Source organism: Mastacembelus armatus, chromosome 20 (genome assembly GCF_900324485.2).
Source record: "Mastacembelus armatus chromosome 20, fMasArm1.2, whole genome shotgun sequence".
NCBI lineage: Eukaryota > Metazoa > Chordata > Actinopteri > Synbranchiformes > Mastacembelidae > Mastacembelus > Mastacembelus armatus.
This window is the reverse complement of record NC_046652.1, coordinates 17060993-17077738: the sequence shown is the minus strand read 5'-3', so window position 1 is coordinate 17077738 and position 16746 is coordinate 17060993. Positions and strand designations below refer to the sequence as shown.

Genomic DNA, 16746 nt, shown 5'->3' with positions numbered 1-16746 from the left:
TTGGCCCGTTGCCTCCCCTCTGGTCGCCGCTGGTAAAAACACACTGTCCTTATAGAGTCAGTGGAGATGTCGTCACTCTGTTAATCCAGTCTGGGCAGGAGGAGCGAGCTCTGCGGGCTCGTCTTTCTCTTCCCCCTGATTTAGACCCAGGAAAACAGGACGTCGGTTGACGCGAAGCCGTCGAGGTTGGTTGTAAAGGTTTTCCTGAGTGGAGCAGACTGGGCGGAATGAATCCGCTGTGACTTTTTCAGGGGGGGAGAAAGTGGGTCCCGGTGCCAACAGGGCAGACACCGCCTGTGCGCGCTGCCCCTGTCTCGGATCATCAACAGGAGCTGGACGAGGAAAAGTGCTCGACTTGTGCATGTCGCCCCCGAAATACCGGACCAACATCCAGGTGAACAGCCTCACAAAGATCCACGCCTGTCCTGTTGTGTCTGTCATAGAAAAGAGCTTTAGTGTGGCATTAATTCATACTGTCGATGGTGTCTCGTCCATGAAACGAGTTTCTAGTGCAGTTTAGATGGTTTTCCCTGTGATGTAACATGTGAGTGAGTGTTCAGGCAGTTTGGGGTGACGGGCTGTGGAGGCTCAACTTATTGGGGCTTTAAAAAGTGGTTTTACAGCTGAGCCTCTAGTCTCTGTACTGATGTATAATGATCTACAGCAACAGGCAGCTGTCTCAGCACTCACATAGTCTGATCTCTTATCTGCACCACTTGTCCTGCAGAGGCTCATGGGATTCTGGAGTCTGTGCCAGCCTACATAGGGTGAGAGGTGGGTGCAGCGTGTCACAGGGCGGACACATGGATAGATATGGATAGATATGGATAGATATGGATAGAGAGATATGAAGAGCTTCCTGTTTGCTGCTGTTCATGACTGACAGGCTGCACAGGGTCCATGAATTATTCAAGCAGTGACCCACCATTTCATCATTTCATCTAAAGGTGAACAGGAGGATAAAGGCCCAATAAATACAGCAGTGCTGTGCTGACTCCACAGTGTAGTCAGAAAGCCATGGCGTCGGTTTAATCAGGGAAATGGAGGCAAGGACGGAGGTGGGGGCAGGACTGTAGGGGAGGACGAGCAGGAGAAAGGCTAATTGAGGTGGAGAGTAAATGTAGGACAGTGGGGGAGTTGGAGGGCCAAGACAGTAGCCACTGGATGGATGTGAGCCCAGGTCCTTGGGAAACAGCTGATTTACAAGCCCCCACAGAGGCACATTAATGGTGTGCGTTTATTTCTTTATGAGTGTGTGACATGTTCCTTATGTGTCAGAAACAAGGACAGCAGTCTGCGTTACAGCACAACACCAACTGTTTACTGTGCAGCACAATAAATACACTTGCTGGTTCTGTTCTGCTGCTTCTGGGTATAATTTTCTGGTCTATTTTTGCCACTAGATATCGGGGGGCTAGGGGAGTACGCTGCTTGGTTTGTGACCTCTAGAGGCCTTTTGTTTTTCTTTTTGCCCTGTATTTTAAAGTACGACCAGCGGGGGAGTGGTGTTCCAAAAAACAACACTGTTAGAGTGGACCTCTGCTGAGAAAATAAGACCAAGCTTGTTATGTTGGTAGTGAAGAGCAGCAGACATTTGCAGGCTGATTGTCAAATCGTACTGTGGTTATTTTTGTGACAGTGCTGCTCCATGCAGCACAGGAAAGCTTTTTAAATGTTAATTACTTTAGGTAGGAGCTAAGGTTTTAAATGCAGAGAGCATTAAATTACTTTAAATGGAGAGAGCACAGATGTGCTCATACAATGCACTGATGTCACTTTTCTGTTCGTCTCTACCAACAGTGACACAGTATCTCTGCGTACTCAATGACACGAACTTGAGACTGGACAAACCTTTGTTTATGGACACAGTGTTTGTTGCAAAGCAGCGCTGATGTCCTGATTTCAGATAAGTGCATGTGTCAGGGAAGGCTGCATAGGAGCTGGATGACAAAAACATCTGGATTTACAAGAGACAGCACAGGAGACATGAAGAGAGAGAAAAAGATGTTCATGAGGGAACTCAGGTCATAAAAGTACTAGAATGAAAAAAAGTCCCACTCGAAACTATTTCTGAAGTATTGTTCTAGTTAGATGGGTACTTTATCTCAGATAAATTGTACTATATCAAGTCGCAGGTTACGATATTTTTTGCAAAATGTTTGTTGGAAATGATCATTTGAAAAGCAAATGTGGGATTTTCCCAGATGTGATGGCAGAAACTCTGAGTGCTTTTTTCAACAACTTGTCAAATTACGTCACAGGAGAGCGTGGTCTCTGTCCCAGCCGCTGCGCAGTAGCAGGTGGTAAAAAGTCCAGTCCTGGTGCCGGAAGTTTATGCACTTGACTTGGTCACGGCTTCTTGTACTGCACCAGTTACAGATTCAGTACAATGAAAATGAGAACTGGGCTCTGCAGGTATTGCTTGTCACCACCCATGTTTAACTGGCAGTGGGATCTTTCCAAACCAAAAAAAAAACTCAGAACCAGCATTTTCTTCAGGTAGTCTGAGGGACTAGTGGGCCCACAGCCCAGAGGACAGAGATTCTTGGGTTACAAGTTGTATCCAACGTTCTGTCTCATTGGTCCAAAACCCTCTGAGCTAACGGGTCAAAGTGATAGTCAGAAAGTGCCTCACTGGGCCTCACAACCCAGGAGAAAAACCAAAACACTAAAGCCTGACCCGAACCAAACTCCAGGTGGGGAACATAAGTACGCACATAACCAGAGAGCCAGGCACTTAACACCTCTGGTCCTGCCAACACCCAGGATGGCATGTGAAAAAAGCAGCAATGTGCAACGTCCCACAGAAAAAAACATGGGCAGCTGGCGCTGACACAGTGAAACGGCACTGCTTCCCCAAACTGTAGGGGAGATGGGGACGCCAGTAGAGCCAAGAGATCTCGCTGAGGCCAGGCCAAGGAGAGTGTGGTTAGCACTTGGGCACGGTACAGGGAGCGAGCTAGAACCTTCTAACTCGGTCGCTAGTCGGTAGGACTGACCCCAGCTCCCTGTGGTCCTATGCAGGAGAGGTGGTATAGATGATGGAGGGATGGATGTTTTTCACACTAGGTTCATGGCGTCAGATGTGAACCCTGTCTAACTAACTTTGTTTAAGAGGGTGTTGTATGTCCTTTTGGACTGAGTGCAGGGGCCAACTGGGGAAGAGTTAGAAATACCATTTTAGTACTGCATAGCTATTTTCAACACAGAGATAGAGCCCTGAATCTGGATCTGGCCATCCTCCGAGGCTGTGGTTTGCCTCAGTTGTTTGTGCTAGAGTGCTGTGGGAGAGCACGTTGTGAAGAGATAGGAACGCTGTTCAGTATCAGAAAACAAACCTGAACTGGAAAACGCTGAAAGAGCAGAAATGAGGTCTCTGATGAGCCACAGATAAAACTGGAATGTAGGCTGTAGCTGCTCTGCTCTTATTATTCTATTAAACCATTACAGAGAGCATAGTTTGGATCGGCTCAACGGTTTCTGAAGTTGCTGTGAAATACATGGTCTCAATAGATTAACATAGTGTCAGACTGTCATTTTCCACATTATATGCCATAAATAGAATCTAGTATCACTGTGCTCTCTTACATTTGGAACAACTTGGATGGAAACAAAATCTTGGCAGTGTGTTGTTTCGACCACCCCGGGCAGATGGCAGGGGCCACCATCCTACACCCCACCAGTTCAGTTTCCTGGCACAACCACATCAATTGTGCGCCATTCCTCGCCAATGTAAGCACACGGGTCACCGACCCAAGTCCTGCATGGCAGCGATGATTCCCTGTAGACTTATTAGCAGATTAACATGGATGGACGTGTCTGTCATGTTGCTGTGGAGCCGCTTATCAATCAAAACAAAGACGCTGCACAGTGTGTTTTGCACACTCACCAGAACATCAGTGGTTCCAGAACCTATTTTTGATTTCTGATGAGACTTCTACTATTAAGAAATGCTCATTCAGTATAAAAAAGATTCTAATCACATTTCTGCTCTTGTCATTTGTGCCCTAATCCCTATGATCTGAAACATTTTACTGTTTTTATTTCCTTCTTTGGAAAGATCATTTTGGAAAACGCTGTCAGCTACATGTTCATATTAAAGTCCTATGAGCAAATTACCACAAGATTCCCACATGATCTTTCATTAGTGGCGTTTATCAGACAAAGACCTTTTTCGCAAAGACGAGATGGTGACTGTAAAGACTCATATTTATTGGGTCCTCTCTGGTGGTGGGAAGTGGGATCAAGGTTGGACGGAGACACATAAGACACTGTTTCATATTCTCCTTCAGTTCTGCCAGGTGGTTTGTGTGTTTCAGCGCTCAGTTCGGGGGGTTTGTAAAGTCCAAGGATCACTGTTCTGGCCTGGTTCACTGTGGAGGGAGTGAACTGAGAAATTGTGTGGGTGGTACAGTATGAGGGAGGAAAGCGACCGACATAAGGAGAGAGAAAGGAAAAGGAGAAGAAAGACAGGGAGGATGGGAGTACAGGAAGCCAAACATATGTCACAGATAACTATGAAGCAGCTAAATGCCTTGTGGAAGGTTTTAATGAAACTAAACTTAAGACTCTCAAACTCTGTAAAGTCTTAAGAAACTGAAGTCATTTAACTCCTGAATATTTAGTTGTTATTAAAAAGGCCCGATCGGCCGAACAAACACTGTACAAGCTAGAAAAGCTAAAAGTACTAACACTCTAGAGCCAAGGAAAGTCTATAAGATTCCCCCAAAAGTCTTCCCCTCCCACTTCTCCAACACCCTTTCCTGTTTTTCCATTCCTTTTCTTCATGGCCAGAGTTGCATTCTGAGTGAGAAAAGCCTCAGCCTTCCACCACAAAAACCCCTGTGACTCCATTGGACAGCACTTCTTTACTTATGTGGCGTATCTTTTAGTGTGGCTGGCCGTTTGCCCTGCTGTCTCTCTAATACTGCCCATCATTATTCATGGTAGCGCTTGGCAAAGCACTTACACATGCCGTGCCGTTTGTGTCGTCTCGACTCATGGTGGTGAACTGATATGACCCTGACCATCGCCCTCAGATTATGTATAATATAAAACAGAGAATATTCCAGATTCACACGTCTGACTACTGGAATTCGTGCTCGACAAATAACTTCAAATGAATTTTATTTCTGTTGCAGAATCAACTGATTAAATTTAGTTTATCACTGAGTTAGTAGAAACAAAAGGGGGTCGTGGCAAATGCAGTGTCATGCAGGAGTGCTGCAGGTTTCTGTCCTCATGAGAAGTTCAGCCTGTTTTTAGTTACACACCGTGATGTCTGCCATGCATCACCTTCTCCTGCCAACTGGTAGAGCTTTGGACAGACCGAAAACACTGGGCTGCTATTAGTTACAAAATGTGTCTGTTTGCATCTCAGTGTTTGACTGAGGGAGACAGCGAGTGTCTGTCTGAAGCAGATAGTACCTGATATTGATATGAGTCAGATGTCATTTTGCATAACACATGAAGTAATGCATTGTAGAATACTAAGACATAACTGACTGCAGAACTGCAGCCGTTTTAATAATCGATTGGTCCTTTAGCAGACTTGATGGCGTTTGATTAAGTTATTTTAAAAGTTAAGTTTTTTTCATGTACATTGGGTTTAAATGATTCCTTCAAATTGTAAAATTCAGCTGAATAGTAAAAGGAAAATTTGAGTTTTGTTTTTTTTTTAAACAGGATTATGAACCTGTGTTCTTTCATTCTGAGCCCTGTGCTAAATCACTTTCATACATCTGCACTGTTGCCTCACAGCAAGGAGGTTCCTGGTTTGAAACCCATCAGGGGCCTTTCTATGTGGAGTCTGCATGTTCTCCCTGTGCTTGTGTGGGTTTTCTCCAGGTACTCTGGTTTCCTCCCACAGTCCAAAAACATGTATGTCAGGTTGATTGGTGACTCTAAATTGCCCATAGGAGTGAGTGTGAGTGTGTGAGGTTGTTGGTCTCTATGTGGCCCTGTGATGGACTGGTGACCTGTCCAGGGTGGACCCCTGCCTTTCACCCAAAGAGAGCTGGGATAGGCTCCAGCAGATCCCTGTGACCCTGGTTAGGAATAAGGGGGTCTAGATGATGGATGGATAGATGAACACATACTTGTATAGCACCATGTAAACCAGTGACATGTCAGCTCATCTAAACTGGGGTGGCAGACAGACTGTCTATTGGACTGTGTGTATAAATGGACATTGGCGGAGACTCACTCATGCTCACCCGGACACTCAGACATGTCACTTAACACCATGCATATTGATACTCAGAGCCTTTTTACCAGTGTAATGCAGTCAGTCTTTAAACCCTTTCTCCATAAGTAGCCACAGCCACACACCCAAAAAAGCGATAGTTGTAATTTATTTTTACTGCTACTAGAGTTATTAGCAAATCATAGCATGACAAGACTCTTAACTACGATAATTATCATGGTAAATATTGTACCTGATAGACAGACGGCATGTTTACATTCTCAATGTGTGTATGTAAGCAAACTTTAGTTTAAAGCAACCACTTTGAGTTTAGACTGTTCACAATGTGGAGATTTAGAGCAGAGAAAGGGCCTTTAGTTTCCTTAGAGAGCTTTCCATTAGCTGTAAAAAAGGTGCATCAATATGGCCGACTAAAAGGCCTGCACCAAAGCAAGCAATCAATACCCACAACAAGAGCCAGTGATATTTACAGTAAAAGGGATTGTAAGAAGAAGCCGTCAGTCCGAACTAGGGGCAAGCTGATGGGACCTTGTGTGTGTTTGTGTGTGTTTGCATGTTAAAGTGGTCTGAATTGATTTACCTGAGAATAGCCGTGTTCCTGTGACAGAATAATTTATTACTTACAATTATAACGGAGCCATTTTCAGATTCAGGCTGACATGTCTCTGAGACTCTGGAAGCTTTTGTGCAACTAGTTATGAATTCAAGCATTCAGGCCACCAAGACCGCCTGCTATTATTGCTAACGTGGCAATAGTCCAAATAGGAAATTGCTTTTTGAAACATCTGTACATAAACAGACACAATGAAAACAGCTTTTTCTTATATGTGTGTTTGCAGATGGACATGAAGCTACTCTTGTTATCCACATTATTCGGAGTCTTGTGTTACAGTGATGCTGAGAAAGGTAAGGCTTCCTCGTCAGACCTCATTTTGTTAAGTAAATAAATCATTAAATCATCATTCTGTCATATGACGTCATTTCCTTGTTGTCATCTTGAATAATTAACATTACCATTTATGAATATCACCCCCTGCCAGGAGAGCAGGGCTTGGTCCTTAAGCTTCTTGATGTCACTAGATCTCAGCCTTATCACCACAGAGCACACAGGAAGAGGGAATAGTCCTTGTCTCCAGCTAACATTAAATGGCAGGACGCAACATGAACTATATGCTGGTGGGGGTGGAGGCTTAACAGGCTGCTTATTTTGCAGGGACGTTGGTGTACATCTGCTTGCTCTGACTCTGCTTCCTCTTCTGTCTTTGTTTTCCATGCAGAGGGGAATGCATGCATCAATGCTAATGCCAAATACTGCGGGGAATGCATCCAGGCTGGAGCCAAATGTGGCTGGTGTAAAGACCCAGTGCGTATATCAGAGCTAGATATTCACTGCTTGGAAAAAATAGTTTTATGATGTTATGATTTTGTTGTTCAAATGGAATTATCAATAAATTATCTACTCATTTCAGAATATGAAAAGATAATGTTTGATGTTTCGTGCAGATTTAGTGCAGTTCTAGACTGATAGATTTCCCTTTTAATTCTCTTCGTGGTGCTGTTCTTAGAACTTCCTGAAACAGGGCGAGACTGTGTCAGCCCGCTGTGACGAGCTGCAGTCTCTGATGAAAAGAGGCTGTGATGCAGCAATGATTGAGAACCCACATGGGGAACAGAAGATCCTCAAGAACAAAGCAGTTACAAATCGCAGGAAAGTAGCAGATGGAGTCACTAAGAAACAGAAGCCAGAGGACATAACTCAGATCCAGCCCCAGAAACTCAGCCTCACCCTCAGATCCGGTGAGAATACGTATTTCTGAGGCCCTCGGCTTTGGTTTTGATTTGATACTGACCGCTTGGACAAACCAGAGTTCATTGTGGTAACTTCCTGCAGGTGAGCCTCAGTCTTTTGACTTGAAGTTCAAACGAGCAGAAGATTATCCCATTGACCTGTACTACTTGATGGACCTGTCCTACTCAATGAAGGACGATCTGGAAAATGTCAAGAACCTCGGAACTAGTTTGATGCTGGAGATGTCAAAGATCACGTCTGACTTCAGGATAGGTGAGGGTGATGGTTCATTTCTTTTCAAGACAAAAAGATTAAAGGTTTTTTTTTTTTTATTGTTCTTTTTATTTGCTTGATTTATTTGCTTGAACCAATTTGTTCTAACCTGCTTAAACCAAACACAAAACTAATCATTAATTCATCTAATTCATCGTTCTGACTCCATATGTCTGTCAAAGGTTTTGGTTCCTTTGTGGAGAAGACAGTCATGCCCTACATCAGCACGACCCCAGCAAAACTGCTGAACCCCTGCACAGGTGATCAGAACTGCACCAGCCCCTTTAGCTACAAAAATGTCCTGAAGCTCACCAGTGACGGCAAGAAATTCAACACCCTGGTAGGCCAGCAACACATCTCTGGGAACCTGGACTCTCCTGAAGGAGGCTTTGACGCTATCATGCAAGTGGCTGTGTGTGGGGTAAGAAAAACATAGACGGTGCTGCTCACGTTCACAATTCAAATTAGTTTCAGCATAATTTTGACACTTGCATAGAGGAAAGCCAATAAAGATGTTTTGTCCATGTTTATTAGTCCAATTTTTGGATGCATTATAGTGCAAAAAGGACTTTTTTTACTAGTAAACTGGATTATTTCTTTATCAGGAGCAAATTGGCTGGAGGAATGTGACTCGTCTGCTGGTGTTCTCCACTGATGCTGGCTTCCACTTTGCTGGAGATGGCAAACTGGGCGGCATTGTGCTGCCTAATGATGGAAAGTGTCATCTGGAGAACAATGTTTACACAATGAGCCACTATTATGTAAGTGGCTCAGTGTGGTGACTGTTTTATTAGTGAAAGCCTTGGAGATTTCATACACTGCTGCCTGTTTTGACTGTTTACCATGTTGTGACTGTGATTTTTCTCTCTTCTTTTTAAGGACTACCCCTCCATCGCTCACCTTGTTCAGAAGCTGAGTGACAACAACATTCAGACTATCTTTGCTGTCACAGAGGAGTTTCAGCCTGTTTACCAAGTTAGTTCCTAGTTCCTTTTCATTATACATCACTTTTTTTTTTTTTTACACTCTTACACTCAATATTTTTTCATTTAAAAAGTCAATAAAATCCAAAAATTCACTTATTTAAGCATACTGTTTATTATTTTTGGAAGATCCACCTGGGCTCAGCTGTGAGTTAATATCATAGCAGCATCTCTTCCAGGGTCTGATTATTTCCTTCTGCCCAGCTGATGCATTTTTGAGATAGTTTACTCCTTTTCCATCTGATCAAAGTTTGTTCATTTTATCATCACACAGTAGCCTCAGTATAAAGTGGTGCTGTGTTCATCTTATCTTTAATGACAGTTATCAAGTAGCTGATCAAGCTACTCGGACAAGTAGTGAAACGTTTCAACCTAAAAACTAGAAGTCCAGTTGCACATATACTGGTAATATTGTTTTTTGTACAAATGTGTATGTAGGGCAGCACGGTGGAATTAGTGGTTAGCACTGCTGCCTCACAGCAAGAAGGTTCCTGGTTTGAAACCCATCAGGGGCCTTTCTGTGTGGAGTCTGCATGTTCTCCCTGTGCTTGTGTGGGTTTTCTCCAGGTACTCTGGTTTCCTCCCACAGTCCAAAAACATGTATGTCAGGTTGATTGGTGACTCTAAATTGCCCATAGGAGTGAGTGTGAGTGTGTGAGGTTGTTTGTCTCTATGTGGCCCTGTGATGGACTGGGGACCTGTCCAGGGTGGACCCCTGCCTTTCACCCACAGAGAGCTGGGATAGGCTCCAGCGGACACATTCTGATACAAATTCACTTTTTTATCACTGGACAAAATCATATTTATGTTTGTAAATCTTAAAACATGTAAATAATATTTCCACTAATCTCACTCCAAAGGATCAACAGTTTCTAAAACTTTTTAGGAAATTGTTTTAAAAATATTGATCCTGTATTCTTGCTAATAGGCATCACAGAGATTAGCTGAACTTTTCTTCTCTCCTCAGGAGCTGAAAAATTTGATTCCGAAGTCAGCAGTGGGCACGCTGTCTGCTAACTCAAGCAATGTAATCAACCTTATTATAGATGCCTACAATGTAAGTATACTGTTGAGACTGTAAACTTTCAGTGCTCCTTTAAATACTATAATTAGATTATTTACTCACATGAACCACATTAAAGCGTTTAGCATTCTCAACTATTTGGAAGAGGCTAAGCTCTTTCCAAACACATATTCTCAGCGTAACCTCTTTTTATCTCTGTCAAAACAAAGCTACCAGATGAGATTGCACTGTAGGAAATAACAGCGTCCATGTTATCCCTTGCTTTTGGCAGTCGCTCTCCTCTGAGGTTATTCTGGAGAACAGCAAGCTTCCAGAGGGAGTGACCATAGCTTACACATCCCGCTGCAAGAACGGAGTGGTTAGTCAGGGTGAGAGTGGACGGAAATGCTCCAATATTTCCATTGGAGATGAGGTGAGGACTGGAATGTGGCGGGGTCCCCCTTCATGGAGGCAGCCATGTTGTGCCACCATATTTATACAGTGACCCAGAACGGACAAACCAAACACTCGTTGGTCAGGGTGTCGTGTTTTGTTTTAAAGGTCATGGCCACAGTACTCTCCTTAATGCTTGAAAATGTTTGGATGAAGGTTTCAGGGGTGCTGAGAAGGTTGCAGTCTGCAATCTCAACACTAGATGACGTTAAATCTTTCCCATTTTTCACATTGTACTTTTAAATAGCACTAATACAAATGATAACACCGGGACCACTGGAATAATCATGCACACAGATCCACATGCTAACAAGGCTTAAATACATTACTGATAAATCATGATAACAGGTTGTATCAGTACTTTGGACTGGGTGAAAGTTAAGGTCTGGATGGGATCAGAAGTGGGACCGGCAACTAGAGTGCAGGGTGGAATGGTGATGTCCACTGTATTTAGGGCAACCTGGGATTGGTCTGGTCTCCTCTGGTGAACCTCTGCGGCCAGCATCGAGTCTAAAACCCTCTGCGTCCTCCCATAACCTGTTCTTCAGACCATGGAAGAAGAACTCAGCTGCCTCAAATTCAGATGGCAGACAATGACCTTTGGAAAAATCATCAACCCGGACTGATATTGGGGAATTACCTTGAGATGACAGCAAGTCTGTGAGGAAATCAACAGATGTTGGTGCTATGGGAAGAGGTTAGCAGTATGTAACATCTTAGTATGACAATAAGTGCACTGATGGAACCACCGTTGTTTTCTCAAAAAGAAAAACCCTGTGAACACAGAAAAGGTGGATGGCCTGATGAAGCCCTGTTTGGACAGGAAGTAGGTTGCCCCATCCAGTAGGTCAATAGCCGACTCTCTACTGAGCACTGCTGCTAAGTCCTGATATTCAGGCGGTGCATGGATTGAAGCTTCCTGCCTGGGATTCTTTAAGGATGTGGTTGCACAAAAAGAGATGAGGCAGTTGCTCTGACTGGTTGATGACCAGGTGAGATTTTGATGAGTTGAGCAGGAAATGTCGGGCTGGTGTCTCCTTGTACCCTGGTTTCTGTGATGCCCACACTCCCTGCAGTATAGACAGACCTAACCTGCAGCAAAGCCGAGCTTGTCTTACGTCCATAGCCACAAGTTCTCCATCCTGATGTTGAGGGAGAGAAGCAGCTCAGGTTGTAAACAGGTTAGGAGTGGCCATGACTGTAATTTGATAAAAACTCTTAAGAGATTATTGTCTTAAATCATAAGGGGTAAGTTTTTTTTATGCTTCATTTCATTTTTCTGTTTTTATTCCCTTTGACTATTAACATATTTTCTATTTGCAAAACGTTACATACATTTAGTTTTGAGGTCAAAGTCACAAACCATGGGCTAAATAATGTGACATAAAATTAATTTGTTCACATAATAACTTGAAAAACATTTGAAAATATAAATGCGTAATAGATAAATGTAGTAATAAATGCCAGATATCCAGCATTACTGAGCAAACACAAGAAATTACACCTGCAGCCAAGATTCAGCCATACAGACAGATAATGTAAATATAGGATTATTCAAGAACTATATATCATCATTAGAGAACTTAAAAAATCTCTGCATATATATGTATAATTGTAAAAACATTTGCTTTTAAATCAGATTCCTAAATGCAACTAAGCAGTCTGTTCATAGAGGTGTTTCCTCTGTAGGATGTTGGATCTTTTCTGCAGTTTGTGTTGTTTATTGCACAAAATAACTTCATGTTACAATCTAAGATCTCTGCCATTTTAGCTGATTTTCTACCGTTGGTCTGCATATGCATCCCACAGTGATATAACGTGGGAACTCAACTCTCTGGGTGATTGTTTTTCATTTCCTGGTATGAATACAGGTGATGTTTAGCATCAGCGTGACGTCTAAGGGCTGTCCGAAACAAGGGAAGCCTGAGACCATTAAGATAAAGCCCCTGGGATTCACAGAAGAGGTGGTGATTACCCTTAACTTCATCTGTGAATGTGAATGCCACAAAGAGGGTATCAAGAACAGTCCACTCTGCCACTTTGGTAACGGGACCTATGAGTGTGGAGCGTGCAAGTATGTCTTTTTTTTGTACCATATATCTTACGCAGAAACAGTATCCTAAAGTGTGATGTTCAGTCTTATTTAGATTTATGTTTTAGTGTGAAAAAACACTTTAGACCCACAACCGTTCCCTTCACCTCAGGTGTAACGAAGGCCGCGTGGGCAGACAGTGCGAATGCAGCAGCAACGACGTAGCTACAGAGGATATGGATCGGACCTGCCGTAAAGACAATGATACTGACATCTGCAGCAACAATGGAGACTGTGTGTGTGGCACATGTGAGTGCAAGAAGAGAGACAATCCTGAGGAGAGGTACAGTGGCCAATACTGCGAGTGTGACAACTTCAACTGTGACCGCTCTGGAAACAAACTGTGTGGAGGTGAGTATATCAGTACTACATAGGAAAAAGTGCTGTTGGAAAGTTCTACTCACTTCTACACTGGTGTTTGAAAAGACTAAAGTCTCATTGGAGCATTCCTACTCCTTGTTTGTTTTTCATTTTAGGACATGGACGCTGCGAGTGCAGAGTGTGTATTTGTGACCCCATGTGGACCGGAAGCGCCTGCGACTGTTCTCTGGACAACAGGACTTGTATGGCCACCAACAAGCAGATCTGCAATGGTAGAGGAATATGTGAATGTGGCACGTGTAAGTGCACTGACCACAAATTCCAGGGTCCCACCTGTGAGACTTGCCCCACGTGCCCTGGAGTCTGTACTGAACAAAAGTAAGTTTGAACTCAAGGCATGTCAGTGTGTGCAGCACATGGACAGTTAGATCGCTTATATCTTTATTTATATTCCATATCTATGTCAAACTATTCTGGGTTTCTCTCCATATTTGCAAGGAAGTGACTTATTTATTGAGCCAACAGATCTTCCTAAGCTTACATACAATGATGACATAGCAAATAATTAGGTACAAAAACAAAATCCAATCTCTATTATATTCTCTGATGTTTGAAGAAAATAAATGGTACAGACCATGTAAATGTCACTAACTAATGAAGCTCGTTATGGTCCATTCCCTCTAGAGAGTGTGTCCAGTGCCGGGCATTTGGCACGGGTGAAAAAAAGGACACGTGTGAGCGAGACTGCAGCTACTTCAACCTGATTAAAGTTAAGGACAGAGACAAGCTGCCCCAGCCCAGTGGCAGCTCTTACCCCGTGATGCACTGCAAGGAGAGGGATGCCAACGACTGCTGGTTCTACTACACCTACGCTGTCAACAACAATACGGAGAAAGAGGTTCATGTGGTCGATACGCTTGGTGAGCAGAAAGCTAACGTGAACCAGGGTGTAGAAGGTTTCGGTTAATGGTTGGTGGTTAAATTACAGAAATAGATCATTTGTTTATTCCCATGCAGCATGCGATGCCATGTTTTGTCCATATGGTCTTGTTATTTTTGCACTGGTATTGCCAGCTGCCTAAACACTGGTGCGTTTCAGACTGCCCTGCCGGACCTGACATCATCCCTATCGTGGCGGGTGTGGTTGCCGGCATTGTCCTGATTGGCTTGGCCCTTCTGCTCATCTGGAAGCTGCTCATGATCATTCATGACAGAAGAGAATTTGCTAAGTTTGAGAAGGAGAAGATGAACGCAAAATGGGATACGGTGAGTGGAACAGTGTTGGGCTCTGTGAGCGATGAGGCAGATTTGGTTATTCTAAATGTGAAAAGCAGGTGTTGTTTGGCTGCTCTGCAAAGCCAGCTGTCAGGAAATTAACTTATGAACATCATCTGTTGTTCTTCACGGTTAATATCATTATGAAATGTCTTGCTTGCAATCTCTACATTCCCATGGCTGCATAAACAGATTCAATATGCTGCTTTAAAATAAAGCTCAAAATAAAAGGGAAAAAAGTCAAGAGTTTGTGTGGCCTTTTTTGGGAATGTTATGCACCCTGAGCATCAGTACACTTTTTCCTGGAAGTGACCACAACTCCTCCCCTCCATACTTCCTCCAGTGTGTAGCATCAGCAGCCAACATCAATATGACAGAAGGCTGAATTTCAGCATAACTTCCAGTGCAGTAATATGCCTCCACCTAGCGGTGCTGTTCTGTCATAACCACAGGACATGTGGGCTTGTTGATGCAGATGCCCCTAATCAGTGCTGGACCCCCTTTTAATAGTATTAGGGGCAGGGGCATGATGATTGTATTGTCATGGGCAGGGCAGACTAAGACTTCAGATCTCTTTAATTTAAAAAGAAGACTCGTGTTTAGTAAATTGTATAAATGACAATGGACTGGTGACCTGTCCAGAGTGGACCCCTGCCTTTCACCCAAAGAGAGCTGGGATAGGCTCCAGCAGATCCCTGTGACCCTGGTTAGGAGTAAGTGGGTATAGATGATGGGTGGGTGGATGGATCCATTGATCATCAGTAAAAATATTCATGAGCAAAGATAGACAAAATGTTGTTTAGTGAATAGTTATAATAATTGATATGACCTCTGTAAGCATGGCTAAGTGCTATATGAGGGTGGAGCATAAACATGATGAAGACAAACTGAATGAACTTTGTTATAGATGGATTTGCACTTTTAAAGACATTTTTTATTCCATTCCTTTGCTTCTGTTTCACTTTCACTTTATTTGTATTATTTTTATTTGTAGTTTTTCCTGTGCTGTTGTTCTTTTCTCGACAAACTCTCTTCTGTGCTGATTCTTTACCTGTAGCTAGAAAACCCCATATACAAGAGTCCTATCAATCGGTTCCAGAACCCAAACTACGGACGTAAAGCCTCTGTCTCTTAAGTTTGTATTTTTCTTTTCTTTAATTTCCCTGCATGGACTGACGCTTCCTTGATTTTATCCTCCTTATATTTCGTTTTTTTATCACAAATGCATGACTGTGTGCTGAGTGTGATCGAAATCAATTACATCAAATTTTCAGAAACCATAAGATGTTCTATTCTGTTGTCTAATGGTAACCCAGTTGTGTTTGAATTGGGTAAGTTGCCATGAACTAACAAATGTCTGCCATACTCCTTGAGTTAAAATGTTAATGATACCATCAATTTTTGTGTTCCAGGGTGAAAATCCCATCTACAAAAGCGCCGTCACCACGGTGGTCAATCCCAAATACGAAGGAAAATGATGGCGTCATAGTTGTCCAGGTTTTCAGTGAACTGTTCAAGTATTTGCCGTCTGCAGTATTTTCATTGTTTGGGTTCTGAGGAGAACATGTAATTTATGCCATGTCACCTTGTTGCTTCATCATTGTAATGTATCATCTTTTTACTAACACTTAAGATTTAAATACATTTGCCTTATTTCAGATGTACAGTGTATTGTATATGTATATATAAGCTGCGTTATCTGTAGATGTTGAGGGAACTATGTTTTTTTGTTTTTTTCCTGCCACATGACTAGTAGGCAGACAGTTTAGCATTTTTAACAAAATAATGTAGACACAGCATATGTATAAGAATTTCTCAGCTTCTCTCTCTCTCTCTCTTACTGCACTGAGTTCCAGACAGGACCTGAGCTTAATGTGTAAATTGTCAGCCATAGCAGCACATTGTGAAAGTGTGGAGATCATGAATGGTCAAGGAATTTGTATAGTTTATCATACAAGTTGCGATAAACTAGTCAAATATTGTTGTATTTGCAAGCTGTAGCAACTTAATTACTCATTCTCAGGTCCTTTCTCGTATTCTGTCAAGCCAAAAACATATTGTCTGTCAGCTTGTTCACTGAACTTGTGAACTCATTCATGTGAGTCAGTTTTGTCGGTTCTGCCTGTGTTCTGTCTAAGACTAAAGCATAGCAGACTTTCATACCCAAATGTCTCTAAAGTTAACACACAAACCTTGACAGTATTGTTTTTAACATGCCTCTTATTCTAACACTATCTTCTTTCCCCATGCTGTTTATTAGTTATTTATTAAATAAAGTACAAAAACTGTGTGTCTTCATGAATGGCTGAAGTGCAACTGTCTTCTAAAATGTTTCCAGGCTGTAATTTGTGG

General features: G+C 42.7%; 1 protein-coding gene across 2 annotated transcripts; it reads left to right on the top strand.

Annotated features, from left to right (window-relative positions):
• The first annotated feature begins 65 nt into the window (after positions 1 to 65).
• On the top strand, positions 66 to 16692 carry itgb1a (integrin, beta 1a). Of its 2 annotated transcripts, XM_026292214.1 has the most exons (18): positions 66 to 185; positions 254 to 394; positions 7045 to 7111; positions 7483 to 7568; positions 7771 to 8002; positions 8097 to 8267; positions 8450 to 8688; positions 8873 to 9028; positions 9147 to 9242; positions 10218 to 10307; positions 10546 to 10686; positions 12578 to 12780; positions 12911 to 13149; positions 13275 to 13497; positions 13804 to 14039; positions 14219 to 14385; positions 15452 to 15529; positions 15807 to 16692. In XM_026292214.1, the coding sequence occupies exons 2-17, from the start codon at positions 362 to 364 to the stop codon at positions 15527 to 15529; spliced, it is 2457 nt and encodes an 818-aa protein (XP_026147999.1). In that variant the 5' UTR covers positions 66 to 185; positions 254 to 361; the 3' UTR covers positions 15807 to 16692. The 2 variants fall into 2 exon arrangements, with proteins under 2 accessions (XP_026147999.1, XP_026148000.1); XM_026292215.2 differs by lacking the exon at positions 15452 to 15529 and having other exon boundaries at positions 71 to 394.
• The last annotated feature ends 54 nt before the right edge of the window (positions 16693 to 16746 follow it).